Source organism: Orbicella franksi, chromosome 5, assembly GCF_964199315.1.
Source record: "Orbicella franksi chromosome 5, jaOrbFran1.1, whole genome shotgun sequence".
In the NCBI taxonomy this organism is placed as follows: Eukaryota; Metazoa; Cnidaria; class Anthozoa; order Scleractinia; family Merulinidae; genus Orbicella; species Orbicella franksi.
Genome location: NC_138149.1, coordinates 7,447,355 through 7,465,447, shown reverse-complemented (window position 1 = coordinate 7,465,447; position 18,093 = coordinate 7,447,355). Strand labels below are relative to the sequence as shown.

The 18,093-nt window shown below is 40.8% G+C and overlaps 2 protein-coding genes across 2 annotated transcripts in view; one reads left to right on the top strand and one right to left on the bottom strand.

Moving 5' to 3' along the window:
* Nucleotides 1–18,093, top strand: part of LOC145488634 (neuroligin-4, X-linked-like) — a 198,055-nt gene that overhangs the window by 28,027 nt on the left and 151,935 nt on the right. The window lies entirely within an intron of this gene.
* On the bottom strand, nucleotides 10,352–17,839 carry LOC145487236 (neuroligin-4, X-linked-like). Its single transcript, XM_081465960.1, has 2 exons — nucleotides 16,105–17,839; nucleotides 10,352–13,008 (listed from the first exon to the last, which is right to left on the bottom strand). The coding sequence occupies exons 1-2, from the start codon at nucleotides 17,244–17,246 to the stop codon at nucleotides 12,390–12,392; spliced, it is 1,761 nt and encodes a 586-aa protein (XP_081322086.1). The 5' UTR covers nucleotides 17,247–17,839; the 3' UTR covers nucleotides 10,352–12,389.

Here is an 18,093-nt window from a genome sequence, read left to right as displayed (position 1 = left end):
ATTTTCTCTACTCTTGAAAGTTACTGGATTCATAGAGGGAATATTTAATGTACACAGTAAATTATTTAGGTGGGTTTTGAAACATACTAGCAAAAGTATGGCTCGGTGACATAACAAGACAAGTTGACTAGGCTTGCTCAACACAACAACTTTATTCTCTAAGCATCTTGGGTAATACAACAGCTTAACACAACTTCCGGTTACGAATATATTACACTGCTTTCCCCCAGATTTTCAGGATGCACTTATACCCAAGACATAGTGATAACCTACAGTTACAGGTTAAGTTTAACAACTGGTTTTCTAATCCTTTGAGATCTTCGCAATACTGTAGGTGGACTACTTACAACTAAAGGAGATACAACAGTATCCTCGTTTTCAGGCAGATCTACATGTGGTTCAGAGGTACTATCGAGAGGATTCACATTATCATCATTTATTTTCTGACCACTTGATTCAGGCACCACGACATCTGGCTCACTGACATCATCTGGTACATTATCATGTGCTCTTATCATGTGATCAGTGTGCACATATCTAGTTTTGTGTCCTGTCCTAACTACATAGGTTCTGGGCCCACAAACTTTAATTACAGTGCCTGGAATCCACTTATCAGTCTTAGAATTAGCCCTTGAGTTTCGTACCCGCACCCTGTCATTTCTTACAAAGGATCTTTCCCTCTTACATTTCAAATCCTTATACATTTTCTGTTTCTCTTGCTTATTCTCTACAACTTGTGCCAGATTAGGCTTAATCAGACTTAATCTTGTTCTTAGGCAACGCTTCACCATCAACTCAGCGGGGGTCACACCAGTTGTACTGTGAGGGGTTGTGCGATACCGAAATAGAAAATTAGCAAGTCTGTGTTTCATAGAGATGCCCTTTTTACCCTCAAGCACTTGTTTAACTAAAGCATCCTTAACAACTCTCACAGACCTCTCCGCTGCCCCATTAGATTGAGGGTGATAGGGTGGAACCAACGTGTGCTTGATGCCGTTTTTGCGCATGAATTCGGCAAATTCAATGGACGTAAACTGTGGTCCGTTGTCAGACACCACCTCTTCAGGTAAACCATGAGTAGCAAAAATTAAACGGAGCTCATCAATAGTCCGTTCAGTAGTTGTAGAGCTCATATGTTTCACTTCAATCCACTTTGAGTGGCTATCGATTACTACAAGGAAGTAATCATTACCCTTCTGACAGAAATCGATATGGATCCGTTGAAATGGTCTAGTTGGCCACTTCCATGGGATCAGGGGTGCACTGGGTGGGGCATTTCTAACATTTTGGCATACTGTACATACTCTCACTGCTTCCTCGATTTCCTGATCCATTTTTGGCCACCACATGCATGTACGAGCAATTGCTTTCATACCACATATACCAGGGTGTTCCCAATGCAACTGCCCCAGCATTTTGGCTCTAAAGATTGGTGGAATAATCACCCTAGAGCCCCAAAGGACACAATCCTGTTCACAGGACAGCTCATTTCTTCTATTATGATAGGGTTTGAGGGTCTCATCAGGACACCCTTCTGGCCAACCTGACATCACAAATTGATGTACCTTACCAAGTACAGGATCTACAAGGGTTGCCTTTCCTATATCTTCTGCAGTGAGTGGAAAATCATCATCAATTACACTCACACTGTAGACCACACCCTCACTTCCCACTGTGGAGTCCTCATGTGGTAGCCTTGAGAGAGCATCACAGTTGGCGTGGTCTTCAGATCTTTTGTATTCAATCTCATAGTCATACGCCGAAAGTACCACAGCCCACCTCTGCATTCGAGCTGCTGCTAGTGTGGGGATAGCGGATTTTGGATTGAAAATTGCCAACAATGGTTTGTGATCAGTGATCAGGGTAAATTTACGCCCATACAAAAACTGGTGAAATTTTTTTACACCAAAAACAATTGATAATGCTTCACGCTCAATTTGTGCATAGTTCCTTTCACTTGAACTCAGTGTCCGAGAGGCATAGGCTATTGGCCTCTCCTGGCCATCATCCATCACATGGCTAATAACTGCTCCAATTCCATAGCTGGACGCATCACAAGCAAGTCTCAGTTCACGGTCCCCATCATAATGCACCAACAGTGCATCACTGGTGAGACCTTGTTTACAAGCTTCGTATGCTTGCTGACACTCTTTTGTCCATGTCCACTGGACACCCTTTTTGAGGAGCTCATGTAATGGTGCTAGTGTGGTTGCTAAACCTGGTAGAAATGGGTGATAGTACTGGACCATGCCCAAAAAAGATCTCAACTCACTGACGTTTTGTGGTACTGGTGCCCTTTTTACAGCATCTACTTTTTCCTCAACTGGATGCAAACCTTCAGCATCTATCTTCAAACCCAAATAGACAACTTCCCTCTTCAGAAATTCACACTTTGCCATCTTCAAATGCAGGTTATATTTATGCAACCTCTCCAATACCTCAGCCAGGATTTTGATATTCTCCTGCCAACTGACACCACCAATAAGAATGTCATCCTGCTTACACACACATTTTTCTACTCCTTGCAAAATCATATCCATTTTAGCTTGGAATATTTTAGGTGCTGATTTAACCCCATATGGTAATTTGGTGTAGGAATAGAGTCCCTTGTGTGTGCTAATTGTCAGGTACTCACGACTTGCTTTATCAACACTTAGCTGAGCATATGCATGCGACAAATCAAGTTTGCTGAAAAGTTTTGATCCCGAGAGGGCAGCATACAAGTCCTGTTGGGTGGGAAGGGGATACTGCTCATCTTCAACAGCTGAGTTGATGGTTACTTTGTAGTCCCCACAAATTCTAACCGATTTGTCAGCCTTTGGCACAACTACTATTGGGCTTGCCCAGTCTGATCTGTCAGTTTTAACGATTACCCCATTTTTCTCTAATTTATCCAACTCCTTTTCAACTTCATCTTTTAGTGCATATGGAACCCTACGTGGCTTAATAAATATGGGCTTTGCACCATCTTTCATGGTGATGTGTGCTTCCAACCCTTTCATGCCCTCGTAGCTATCTTTGAACAACTCACTGTGTTTAACTAGTAATCCATCAAGTTGACTTTTGGCACTTTCCAACTCGGATCTTGTTAAACTAAATATTTCACCCCACTCAAGCCTTATATGGTTTAACCAATTTCTTCCCAGCAAAGTAGGCTTCTTCTCATAATCAGCTACAATAATTGGCAATGTATATTCATGGCCCTTGTACACTACATCACACAGCATTTCACCACACACTGTAAGGGTTTCACCCGTATAGGTTTTCAATTCAACTTTTGATGGACGAAGTGGAAAATTACTGAATTTCTGAGAATGTGTGCTCTTACTCATTATTGAGTAATCAGCTGCAGTGTCTACTTCCATTGCACATGGTGAACCATTTATGGTCATTTCTACAGTATAACTTTTGTTGGTAGGATTATCTGTACCAACTGCATACATGGAATAAATACCTAACTCATCATTATCATCATAACCTTCTGTGTTTGATTCTAAGACACTATGAACAGTACCTTTAGCTCCTGGTTGTTTTGTTTTCAAGCTAGACTCAACATCTTTACTGCGACAAACTGATGCAAGGTGACCTACTTTGCTACATTTGTAGCATTTTGCTGACTTAAATTTACACTTAGGTGCAGCATGCTTACCACCACACCGGTAACATGAGGGTTCCTTAGTGTTTACAGTTTCCAGTTTATTTACTATGCCTTGGCTGTCATCACTTGCACTGACAGGACGGAATTCTTGGGTGTTCTTCTCTGCCATTTCCATTGACTTGGCAATCTGGCACGCTTTCTCAAAAGAAAGATCCTCGGTGTTCAAAAGTTTATTCTGTATTTTGGGATTGTTCAATCCGCACACAAAACGGTCTCTCAGAGCTCGGTTGAGAAACTCTCCATAGTTACAATGAATCGATAACTTCTTCAAGGCCACAATAAAGTCACTGATGGATTCGTCTTGTTTTTGATAGCGAGTTCCAAAATGAAAACTCTCTGCTATCTCCAATGGCGCTGGATTGTAATGTTTCTCCAATGGTTTGACAATGTCCGCAAAAGGAGTGTCTTTTGGTTTCACTGGTGCCAGCAGATTGCTCAGGGTAGAATATGCTTCGGGTCCAATCTCAGTCAGAAAGATAGCACGTTTTCTATTTGCAACTGCGAGATTGGCTTCCTCTTTACCCTCGCCTGTTTCTTCTATGATATTATTTGCCATGAAGAACATTTCCATTCTTTCCACATAGGAACGAAAAGTCTCTCGCTCAGGGCTGAACTCGCCAACACGACCAAACAATCCAATTCCCGCCATTTTGATAGCACGTGCTCAAACTTTGATCAAGTTGCCTCGGTCGAAAACAAACCTTTTTCCTCACACAGAGAAAATCAAAACTTCACTGGATTTCTCATGCGTCTTCGTGCATGTAGAGGATCCCATCCTCGTTGCCAAAATGAAACATACTAGCAAAAGTATGGCTCGGTGACATAACAAGACAAGTTGACTAGGCTTGCTCAACACAACAACTTTATTCTCTAAGCATCTTGGGTAATACAACAGCTTAACACAACTTCCGGTTACGAATATATTACAGGTTTCACCGATTCCTGTATGTAGACACCCAAGAACAGCTCTTGAATTAACATCCTGACTGATTGGACCTCTTTGACCGCTCCTGTGTTCATTGGAGGTCTTGACAACATTCTCTGTACCACACACTGCACAGGTAACTGAGAACACTGAGGCTAACCCACATTTTTTTTCTGCTGTTATGTTCCACAATGGCAAATTGGCTGAAAATAAAGTGAATATATTGATACTCAGGAAGATCTGATACTTTATTCTGGCAGTGTGTTGTCTCCTTTAATTTGGAATAAACGAGCACAAGTAAATTTTTGCAAAAACCAACAACATTTCAAAATGCAGTGAATGCAATTTGTGGTCTGTGGCAAATTTACAACTGCTTGTTTGTTCCAAATTTATCAAAAACATTTTTGTTGCTCGCAATAGACAAACAATTGTGTGACGCTTGTTATAGGGAACTTGCCCAAAAATTTAAGGACCAACCCGAGGCTTTTTATGGCTGATTGCATATGAGACGTTTTGTAATGTATTTAAGATATACATGTATTATCAACCTCATAATTCTTTTTTCGAAACCTGTTAATTTTATAGCCTTAAAGCTGTGTGTACTTGCCATAAAACTGAGAATTCATTTTGACTTTTCTTTAGTGTTGATTTTCTTTAGGCAGAAAAATGTTTCTTCTCACCTGCTTTACAGTGTTGACAACATTTCAATGAACTTCTCAAAACATCCAAGTCCATAATTCTACTTCCATGTAGAATGCAATTTTCCTTCTTTGTTTTTTCCTGATAAAAATTTAAAACTTATACATTTTAATGGTAATTATTAGGTTGTAACTGTAACAAAAAATGTTGGAATTTTAAAATGAAATGTCAGAATGTTCAGGTATAATTATGTTGACGATTTGCTATAAGCTACCTATGGTATAATACAAAAGTTCAAATTGAGAACTATTTCAGAGCAAAGAAAGTCTTGATGAAGCACTTGTCTTAAAACTTTTAGGGAATTGCTTGGTGCCACGTATAGCGAAAACAAGATTTAAACCACACCTGATTTAAACGGGTTTCTCTTTTCTTCGGTGGGGACCAATCTTCGACCATTCCTTGAAACTCCTCTTTGCCCTCCACTCCTTTATCCCACGAGTCCTGTCGTGCGTGTTTCCACTTTGAGCGGGTTTCTTTCTTGAGAACCGACCCTTCTCGTCACGCAATGGTGGTTTTGTTTCCGATGTCAGTTGCGCCTTTGCAGACTCTTCAGCTGTTTTCGGTGTTTCATCGCCCAGGGAACGCAAAGCGAAGCCTCCGACCATAAAAAGTACACCGTGACCACTCTGTGACTTCCTTCGCGTACGATCACGACTGTTCTCTCTCTCTCTGATGTCGGCGCGATAACTGCTGCGAATTGGCTTCTCAGTTTAACCACGTCAGAAGAACACGAAAGAAGTGTTTTTTTAAACACATTTCTAGGCGTTTTTTGATGAACACTTGTTCTGGTCAAAAAGGATAGCGGTAAGTGGAACGCGACTCGCGATAAAAGTCTCGCCGCCATGTTTATTTTTGTTTTTTACTTTTCTTTTAAATACTCGCGCGCTCGCGCCATTCGCACCCATGCCTCGCGCGCCAAAAAAACTATATAGAGCCACCTTAAATAAACTTATGAACGGCCTCTTGAATCTTGGCATTCGCAATACTGTCTTGAACTAATCGAAAGTACAATATATTTGTACCTAGGAAATCGCCGCTTGTACACCGTGCCGGGATTTTTAATAACGTAATGTTTAGTACATGACTTTTAAGATAATATGATATAAACATCCATTCCACGAGCGAGTTTAACTACCTCCTAGCTACCCTCACATTTCAGATCACTGAGCTCGCCAACTTGGTCTGTCAAAGTTATCCTGCCCTCATTGCGTGAACATCGTGAAATTATATTGCGAAAGAGTATAAATATATGGGAGTTTCCATGAGAATAGCAATATAAACGCCATCAGTTACTTTCTTTACTTTACTTTACTTTCCTATATCAGGGGTTTCGTCACGTTTATATTTGTATTGTTACACGTTTATATTTGTGTTACATATCTTTTGAATCGTGAAGATTCAGCAATCTTGCTGAAAGACTTGAACGAAGCCAAGGTATTAGGGTACGAAGCGAAAAGATCTTTGATCTCTCCCTACTTTGTGGACCTGTTACCTACTTGATCAGAGGCGAAACTCGCACAGGCCAGGCACAATCCAAAAAGATGCTAAGCTTATGACACGATATGACCATATTTGATTGAGTGCTAAAATCTTTGCAGACCGGTGTTATGCACGACTGACCATGAAACAAGGTCGACAGTTAGATGGCACTTAAGTCATGTGCAATAATATCCATGACATGTACAATATTTTTTATCGAAAGCCACACTAATTTTCTATGAGTTCAAACAAAATTGTTACAGGATAAGTAGGAAGGTGTATTAAAAATAAAACTCTTTCATAGACTGTTATGTAGTTGTTAACTTTGACCAAATTTTTCAAATTCGAGAAATTAATAGTCAGTCTAGCCATATTTCGTTTTGTATTGTTCAAGAGGTGCTTTTAAAAGGGGTGACTGTTGTCAAAAATATATTTGTACCCAGGAAGCCGTATTGCATCGTGCTATGATTACTAGTTATGTAATGATTAGCAATAAGAAGATCAGAAAGATAATATCAAACGAGTAAGTTTTTACAATCTTTTCATTCTCACGTTTCAGATTTTCCAATTTGCCAATCTGTGACAGGTATTCAAACCTCATTGCTGGCATCGTAAGCTATCGTAAAATAATATTGTGTAAATATAGGATTTTTCATGAGAATGTAAAGAAGGTTTTAGCAATATTATATATGCATAATCCCTTGCTCTCTTTTCCAGTCTTTTAGAATTTTCGACAAGATAATTACATCAAATCTAATCAAAACTAATTTCGCACTCGTTTGTCAAAAATGCAACAGAGCTACAGCGTGTATAATTTGGATAAATGGTTCTTTCTGCCTGCTCTTATGATAACCAGTTACTGATGTTGTTCACGCAACCAAACGTTGATACCCTTTTCTGTTTCTCTGTCTTTTTATATTGCCTTGGGTGAGCATGTTTGTTTTTGTAAAATTTGTATTTGTGGACACTTTGATATTCAAGCTCAAAGCCTATGGACAGGCTGGAACGAAACATAATCAGAGCGTGTCTGGGCAAAAGATCTCTCCTGCGTGCGAAAACGCGCAATCGTTTTCGCCCCAGTTCACATGCCGCACTCTTTCTGAATGTTACCCCCTTCTCAATAACTATAATTCACGCAATCCAGAGATGCTCTCAGTCTTTTCTAGTGGAGACGGTAGCGCGTGTTTTTGTTGAAAAAGATAAAACGTCTAAAACTTGTGAGCATCTCTTCCGTTGGTTACATCTTTCGACAGTTAGAAAAGGCTAATTCAAAGTCTGGACAAAAGGGAACACTTGTATTTGATGACTTCTCGTTGTAATTAAAGGATCTCAGTCACGGTATTTTGAGTTATTTTGGTGACGAACAAAATTACCTTTAAATTGAAGCAAATCTTTAAATAGTTGTTTACTAAAATAGAAAAACACCAAAGAGATAATAATCAACCATAAAGAAACAAGGATGGTTAAGTATGGAGAAGATTAACACGGATTACAAACGACGAATTTGAAACATTTGGGTTAAACTTTTCAAGATGCGCGAACCATGACGTAACTCCTTTAACATCAAGACAGCTTAATGCTACGAGTTTACTATGAATCACGCCACGTTTCTCAATCAATAAAGCAGTTAAGTGTATTTCTGTATTTATGTTTCTGCGCAAAAAGCAGTTAAACATTAATCGTCCACTTTTAGGCTTCTTTGACTCACTGTTTTTTTGTTTTGATTAGTAGCTTTCACAAAAAGAAACCCTATTTTCCTGCAGACACTATCGACCGACAGCATTTCGGGTATTTTTCAAATCCCCTGTGGTTAATTAATATTCCTTTTGCTTGAGTTCCGACGAGCTCGGGACAAAATAGAAGGTCTGTGAACAGACTATGTAGTTGGTAACTTCGACCCCAACTGAGCTAAATTTCGGAAAATTTATAGTCAGTCTTCTCATATTTCGCTTGACACTGTGAAGGATATGAACTGTTGTCGTGAAAGTTCCAGTCGTATCGTGTGACAGTTTATCCTGTTATATTGTAAGTTTTTTATTCAGGGAGAAAAGGAATAAAAACAAAACAATTAGGCTTGGGTGATTCATCTTATCAACAAAACAAAATAGGAAGGTGAAGAATGATCATCGCAGTTAATTTTCCAATTTAAGCAATTGGAAAGAAGAAGCCTGAAAAAATCAGGGCTTCAACGGGATTCGAACCCGTGACCTCCGCGATACCGGTGCGATGCTTTTTCAGGCTTCTTCTTTCCAATTGCTTAAATTGGAAAATTAACTGCGATGATCATTCTTCACTTTCATCTACAACCGCAGTTCATATATGAATTATTTCATATAAACTTCAGATCAAAACAAAATAGGCTTGCGTGTGAAGTAATATTCCGTGATCAAAGTGAATGTTACCTTTAGAAAAGGTTAAAAGCCAATCAAATTAGGTTTCGCTAAGCTTTTGGGAGTGACGTGCTTCGTGTTGGGTGTTGTAATACACAGTCAGAGTGAGAGAGAAGACGAACATTGTGATCTTTAAATAAACTTATGAACGGCCTCTTGAATCTTGGCATTCGCAATACTGTCTCGAACTAATCGAAAGTACAATATATTTGTACCCAGGTAGTCGCCGCTTGTACACCGTGCCGTGATTTTTTAATAATGTAATGTTTAATATCAGGAGCCATAATCGGGGACGGAGGCCGTAAGCCTCGGGATTCACGCGCACCTATGATATGGGACAATTTTTCTATTTTTAGAACAAATTGCGCCATCCTGACGTCATATATCCGCGCGGATTCACGCACATGTCAGGGGCTCTCGCGTGGATGTTGTCACGTTGCGTGATCAAATGGTTAGAGTTGAGAGATTCTCTTGCGTATTTTTCACAGCGATGGCAGGGAATAAGGCAGGGAATACGAACCAGGGCGCTTATATGTAGTTTTATGCTCTGAGCTAACGGAAAAGGTGGGTTTTTTAGGGTCGAAAACAAGACTTCAATCTCGCGCTGGGAATGAATAATAAGATCTGCTCACGCTAGTTGTAAGCTTACGCGTATGTTTTTGCGTTTGTTCTGACTTAAGAATATAGCAAGAAAACTCTCTACTCTGGTATCGAATAAATTTGTGAGTTTCTCAGACAATGGTTAATCATAACCAAAACCTGTTTTGATGGTTTCTCATTGTTTCTGCTTGTTTGGTGAGTTTGCAAAGTTTTTGAAAGGAAAGTCTGACGCGTACAATTAGCTCATTTGCATAGTGCAGCGCGTGCACTTTCAAGTCCGAGTCAGTGTTTTCAATTGTCAACAAATCTTGACAAAGATTTCCTTCGTTATCTTTTGTGCTGAGATGCTGCAACAAATTTCACGAACGCAAAAAAGGCTACTAACATCATATGTGTTTCTTCAACATAAGCATAGTGAAGTTTTACACTGCGAAAATGAAAATAGACAAGGAGTTTTGATAACTCGATCAACAAAATCGAAATCGTTATTCCAAGTTGATTAAAGAAAGCGTCATCGTAACTTTGCTGATCATTTCTGCTTCATTCACATATTTTCAGCTTAGCTTTTAATATGTTCTCAAACATTTATCAAATTTAAACATATTTAAAAACTATAAAGTTTGAGTTCGATGTACGCTTTCACACGAAAGTGCGGCGGAAGTACAATTTGTCATGTTTACTGACTGTACAAAACACGCATCGACGGGCGCTCTCATTCATCGACAACAGAGAATTTACTGGATTTTTACACGAATAAAACTGAGCAGTATCTACGGACGTAAAGTTATTAAGCCTTGATGAAACATCAAGCGTTGCTTACAATTCAAGCGAAACTCAAACTAGCAATTATTTTGTTTTACTTTTCGGTAGCGATAGACTGACAAATTCCTCGCAAGTGTGTGGTAAGAGGAGCTAGGAAACTATGAAGTCCTGAAGCTCTGCTATATCTAAATATATCCAGCTATTTTTTTGCCGTGTAATGGAAGAGCTGTTAATCTTCAACATATGTGAAATTTAAAGTGGAGTAAGTACAACTCATGTAAAAGAAGCATCCGTCGGAACACAACTTGGTCAGCGATATATATAAGCTTACAGCGGAACATACCTAAATTCGACACTGTCTTACTTCACTCAAACGGGAGCAGCTTACGACGAAAATACTTAAGCAAAATTCCAACAGACGTAAACGCGTTGAGTTGAGGGCCAAAAACATGAAACATTTCGGGAATTTCGGACGCCATTTCCCCCGCGCGACATCCGCAAAAATCCTCGCAGCATGTACGCGCGTATGCCCCAGGTGATGGCGCAATTTGTTCTAAAAATAGAATTATTGTCCCATATCATGGGAAAACCCCAATACTTGAAATGGCGCGTGCTAACGGTCTCCGTCCCCGATTATGGCTCCTGGTTAATATGATATAAATATCCATTCCACGAGCGAGTTTAACTACCTCCTAGCTACCCTCACATTTCAGACCGCTGAGCTCGCCAACTTGGTCTATCAAAGTTATCCTGCCCTCATTGCGTGAACATCGTGAAATTATATTGCGAAAAAGTATAAATACGAGAGTTTCCATGAGAATAGCAATATAAACGCCATCAGTTACGTTCTTTATTTCAGCTTACTTTACTTTACCTTACTTTACATCTTGATCTCATTTTTATTTAGCCGCTAACGCTTTTTCTCGTAAACATTCTTATACGTATAACGTTGAATATTACATGTGAAGGTTTGTTTGCAAATTTAAGATTTTGATCAAGTTCAAAACTCCATGCATGCATGTTGCATGTTATTGGTACAAGGCTGCATGCCATGCGTGTTACTGATAAAATGTTGAATGTCACCTTTGACATAAACATTCACCAGAGTAACACGCAACAGTACAACAATGGCCTATGACATCATATGACGTCGCGTCTGTGAAATGCAACATCACATCTGTGGCATGTAGCATCACATCTGTGACATGTAACATCATATCTGTGACATGCGACGAAGCATCTGTGACATGAAAGATCGTATCCGTGACACGCAACATTACATTTCTGACATGCAACATCACATCTTTGACAAGAGAAATCACATCCATGACGTGCAACATCACATCTGTGACATGTAACATCACATCCGTGACATGTAACATCACATCCGTGACATGCAAGATCAAATCTCTGACACTGGGACGTGTGGCAAGGGTAATGTTACATGTCACATGTGTGATGTCCCATGCGCATGTCACGTTGTCAGGTTTCAAACCGACCAGAAGCATTAAGAGGTGACTATTTGGTCTTGAATTGTTCTCAATCAACTCGTACTTTTATAGAATACAAATTCCAAAGGTAGTTCAACATTATTAGTTCATTAACAGTGCCAAAATAAACTTATACGCCACTATCTCTAGCTCCGAAGGAAAACGAGATGGCGGAATTTCGAAATAGACGATAGTAAATAAATAAAAAAGTATACATCCAAGGAAAATTAGCTGAGTTCGGGAAAACAGAGTGCTTGAAATATCCGAGTTGGAAATAATGAGGTTCAACTATACTGACAGTATGTTGTATCAGTGATAACATATTTACACCGGCCCGAGCAAGTCATTGCACCTGACTGACGTGAGCGAAGTTATTCAACTCCAATTCAGAACAGCACAAAAACGACGACGAGTGCAATGTAAATAAGCATTCCCATGGCAACACCAGCACTTCCACCGCTGACCACCTCCTTCTCGGTATCAAACTTCACTTGCTGCAGTTTAGGATAGTAATCATTCCAGAAAGCCATTCGGCGAGAAGCAAACGCCGCCGCCATCTTGGGTTTGGTTTCAACTTGCAGATAAGCTCTGTGAGTGGAGTTGTACCTCTCCCACGTAACACCACTGACTGGTTGTGGCGTTGGATCGCCGGTCTTGACGAAGTTTGCGTACGTTGCCATGATAAACAGACTGACGTTTTTGTCGGCCGCGTCATACCTAGGAAACCACAGTGGGATTCCAAAGGGAAAAAACACGTTTTCGCCATGAGCAACTCCCATCCACTCAGCGGAAATACTGGCGTTCTTTGGACGGTGAGCAAACTCGTACATGTACACTGGAGCATATTTGCTGTGAATATCAGCAACCTCGTGACTTGGTGCAGTGAAAATTTGATCACCAACGAGGTCGACAAGTTGACTTCTCAGTGCGTATTTATCACTGTTATCAGGCCATGGCGTGTACATGAACTCCAGCGCGTCCGCGACGAGGTCGGCGGTTTTATCTCTAAAAAAGGAAAATGGGACAATTGTTGTTGGATGTTCGATTCATCATAAAGGAAAAAGATAGAAACAAGAAACTTATTATTCCAATGACTTGCCGCTGAATTTGGATTTTACTTTCAACTTGGGCTGTAGATATCTTCTAAATTAATAGCGTTAAAGTACAGAAACACTGGACAGACAATCCTGGCCAAAAGTCCTTGGCACACTTGACAAAATGGGAAGTCATCATTCAATTTTCCGAGCCCCCCTCCCCCAAAGCAATGTTGGAATAGTGGGTCTACTTTCGATGAACGGATATTAACATTGTGTTGGGGGTGGGGAGGGGGAGTTGGACAGAGAGACCATATGTTGGTAAAAGTGCAAAGTGTCCCAAGACTTTTGACCAGGATTGTGGTTTACAGGTAATTTTACGTAAATCAAGTTAGACCATAATCAAGTAAAAATTAGCGATAAGAAAGGACAACGTTTCGGTGACATCGTGACACTATTTTCAAGTTTATCTTTTTGCATTTGAACTTGAAAATGGCGTCACGATGTCACCGAAACGTTGTTCTTTCTTATCGCTAATTTTTACTTCTTTATGCTTTATAAACCCTTTGCTTAAGTTAGACCTGTGTCTGTAAATATCTCAATTCTTTTCAAGAGAAGAACATTCAGAGAACCGGAAAAAAGAAACGCTTTTCCAATTGCTTTCATAAAACAAAACTTTCAGATAAGAATGTAGTTGAAAAGGACATCTGAATTATTGCGGAATCTCTCGAAGATATAACCACAAGCGGATGTAGAGTGAAGAAGGCGAGTTAGATCAAGAGAGCTTTGCCTTATAGTTTAACGTTTCACCGCTCTGGTGACTGGCTCACTTAATAAAACGCATAGTTTATGCCATCCCCCACTCTTCCGCGAGTTTAACACAATTCAAAATAAACAGCAAGACTATCGAACCCAACGTAAAGGGTCGGGTATTGCAACTCTCGTACGGTCTCATATGAATGGTTTTATACCCTTCAAGAGGGCAATAGAACAAACAACAGAAACAATGTCCCTAGCCCCAAAACAATAAGCACTTTAAAATAACCGGCCCCAAGGGAAACAGTGAGTTTTGTTTCCTCGAGACCATCAATATTCCTCGAGGCGAAGCCGAGGGGAACATTGAGGGTCACGGGGAAACAAAACTTACTGTTTCCCGTTGGACCAGTCGTTAAGTGTTTTGTTATACCTCCCAACTCAAAAATAGAAAAAAACTGCGAAGAAATCGTTTGCTTGACGCCGGCTGGCTCGCGAATTTGCCGCGGTTTCATTAGGAGCGCGACCACTGCGTGAAAGCCAAAATATTCTAGAGTATTCTAGACTCGAATATGTGATTGTGACGCAATAGAATCCTAGAGTATTCAAGCCGCACACAACACGTGACGTACACCTGGAATATTCGTGTCGAATATGGTGGAATACGCTCCCCTGATAATCGTTCGAGGATTTTCGTTAAAGTATACCACACATCTGTCGCACTCCTAGAGTATGATGGCGAACCCTTTGTAAAAAGAACTTGATAAAAGAATGTAACAGTTCGGGTGCATAGCATTCTCCTAGAAGCAAAATTTAGACTATGAATTCAAAGTATGTGCGATCTGCGAGTGTATTCGTTTACCCTCGAATACGTGATCTTGACGCCAAAGCTATAGAATTCTAGAGTATTCATGGCGTGTACAAACGTGACGTGGACCTGGAAAATTCTTATCGAATATGGACATACGGCAGGAGCACGACCGTGTATTCGTTCGTTGACCAGAACAATTTTCTTTCTTTTGGGTGGGTTTTGTTAGGAATCCAAAGGAATTAAAAAGTGTGTTGCACTCGGCAGTTTGAACGCAGTTTGGGGGATATACAAGCTCTGGTATGGGTCCTCAGTACTTCACGTTGGCTTCAGTATTCGATCATGAACAGGTTTCGATTTCATACTTCGCATGAGTCTCGTGTTCCAGTCGAACATCACAGAACACTTGAAGTGTGTCGTTTAGAATACCCTTAAAACCTCACGTATGCGTCAGTATTCAGACATGAACACGTTTCATACTTCGCATGAGTCTCGTGTCCCAGTCGAACATCACAGAACACTTGAAGTGTGTCGTTTAGAATACCCTTAAAACCTCACGTATGCGTCAGTATTCAGACATGAACACGTTTCATACTTCGCATGAGTCTCGTGTCCCAGTCGAACACCACAGAACACTTGAAGTGTGTCGTTTAGAATACCTTAAAACCTCACGTATGCCTCAGTATTCAAACATGAACACGTTTCCGTTTTATACTTTGCATGAGTCTCGTGTTCCAGTCGCACGCTTCGGACCACTAGCGTGTTGTCTGACTGAACTACGCGGTAGCGTATATTACCTGCATAAAATCCGTTCTTGACGACGCGAGACATCTTTGGCTGTGAAAAATGTGACATAACTTTCGTATTCATAGCGTGCGATTCTCGAAAATTAGAGCATACTTGACGTGTTCATTAGTATTCGAAGACGTTCACGTCAGAAGTGGCGTCGTGCATCTCGTGTTCCAGTCGCAAACTCTCGAACAACTGAGAGTATTCGAAAATGTTCGAGTCATAAATGATTCCTATATCTTCGAAGAACATCTAATACAACATTAATCTACCAAAACGTGGCGCGTATGATTTATCGAACACTTCGAGTCATTCAAGAGTATTAAATTTGAATACGGAAAAAAAGGCCGGATTCCTATAGAATATTCCAGGTGTATTTCGAGTCAGCCGTAATCGAATACGTCAGAACATTGCGGCATACGCGGCGTGCGCCGATCCGAATTCGAAGGAATTCGGGTCCGAATATTTGGCTTTTCGTGCAGTGGACCTGATCACGTGCCAGTCGAAATTTCAAGTCGTTGTTTCCCTAGGGAGTTAGTTAGTTTTGTTCGCCCTAGGGAGTTAGTGAGTTTTGACTCACGACACGTGACACGTTCTCCTCCAATCGGAAAACGTATTTGAGTTGGGAAGTATAAGAATCTGAATGACTGCTAACGAACCGAAAACAATTACAAGCTTACGAGAGTTGCTACACCTAAAAACAACATTTCAACTCACCTGCTGTTTCGAAAATGCGCAAAGTTTGTTACAAATTTCTTGAAGAATGAGGGACTCGCTCCGTTATCCACACTTTCCGCCATTCCAAAGCTCCGGTTCGCCATCACTCCAAGGCCTCCAGCACCCTCCTGACTGGTAAAACTAATCATCAACTTTACTTTCCTGAAGTCTCCTTTTTCTCGTAGTTTCCGGGGGGTGTCAAGAAGAAAGTGATTATCCACAACTGGCCCCCAGCGTACTATATGAGATATCCCAAAGGCAATTGTGTCGGAAGCTTTCTGTATGTCCACGTCTTTTTGCTGGAGTATGCAAGCGAGCATTGTGCTGTGATCGTTCGTCGCACAGTCTAGCTTTTCAGCAAGGTCAGTAGCGAGACGGAGAGCCGACGCAACGGGTTGAATTGCACAGGGACTCAAATCCACTCCACTCTCTGCAATGGCTTGGTGGAAAAGACCCTTAGATAGAGGTGACATGAGATGCAGAGACACGCTCGTTGCGCCAGCACTTATACCACATATGGTCACCTTGCTGGGATCTCCGCCAAAATGTTCAATGTTCTCTTTGACCCATTTGAGTGCTTCGACTTGATCCAACATTCCATAATTCCCAGGGGCCGCAGAATCTCCGGTCGTCAAGAATCCAAATGGTCCGAGACGATACTGGATCACAACTACTACTACACCGTGAAGAGCCAAAAGATCGCTGGGAAATGTGAGTGCTGTACCGTATTCGTAACCTCCTCCGTGGATATAAAACAGCACGGGCAAACTCTGGCTGACATTTGGGCTGTAGACATCCAGATACAAACAGTCTTCACTGTACGTGAAATTTGGAGCGAACATTTTGATATAAATTTCCAACAATGTACCCTGCCGGCACACGTCTCCATGCTTTTTCGTTTGGAGAACGTTCGGCCAAGCTTTTGGCGGCACTGGGGCTTTTAGTCTGAGCTCTCCAATCGGCGGAGCGGCGAAAGGAACGCCAAGAAACTTGCTGACAGACTTAAACGGACCCGAGGCATTCGGGTACGAAGTCACAAGACCTTCAATGTCTCCATACTTTGTGGACACTATTTCTGACGTGACCAGTGGCAAAAAGGCACCAATCACGGAAAACATCGAAAACATGTTCTTAAACAACATTTCCCTGTGCGTCGACTAAACCGAAGCCGAGATGTTGATAAATTTCTTGGTCAGTAGCCGTTTTTAAGAAGGTAGATCCTGACCAAATAGACGTAGCTCTTTAAGAAGGTAGTTACAAAGGATTAATAAAGTAATCAAGAGTGCCCAGGCTAACGTGCTTATATAAGATAAAGTATGACGTAACTACATTGTTCATATACTGATATAACTATGCCTTCCGGCATCAGGTTTTCGTCACGTTTATATTTGTATTACAAATCCCTTGAACCGTGAAGATTCAGGAGTCTTGCTGAAAGACTTGAATGAAACCAAAGTGCTAACGGTGCGAAGCCTAAAGATCTTCATTGGCTCCACACTTTGCGGACTCGTTACTAACCTGACCAGAGACGAAAGGCACAGGCCATGCCCAACCTTATGCTCTGTGTCACTCGATATGTCCATGTTTGGATATAATTGCTAAAATCTTTGCCAGTCGCCCTGAAAAGCAATATCGGCCGTACGCACGACTAATCATGAGGTCATCAGCTCATCAGATGACAGTTTTACTTAAGTATAAACTCTGAAAGCGTGTGTTAACTATCCATGACATGTACACTCAAGTCTTGTTGAAGTCACTTCAATTTATGAGTCACTGAACTGAAAAAGTGTACGTAGCAGAGAGCTGTCTCATATTTTTACTATAGTTGGTAGTCTGTCGTTTATTTGTTTGATACGATTTATTTTTAGCCGAGAGCGCGAGCGATCCGAGAGCGGCATTTCGGGTATTTTTTAAATCTCTTGTGGTTAATTAATATTCCTTTTAATTAATATTCCTTTTGCTTGTGTTCCGACGAACTCACGACAAAAC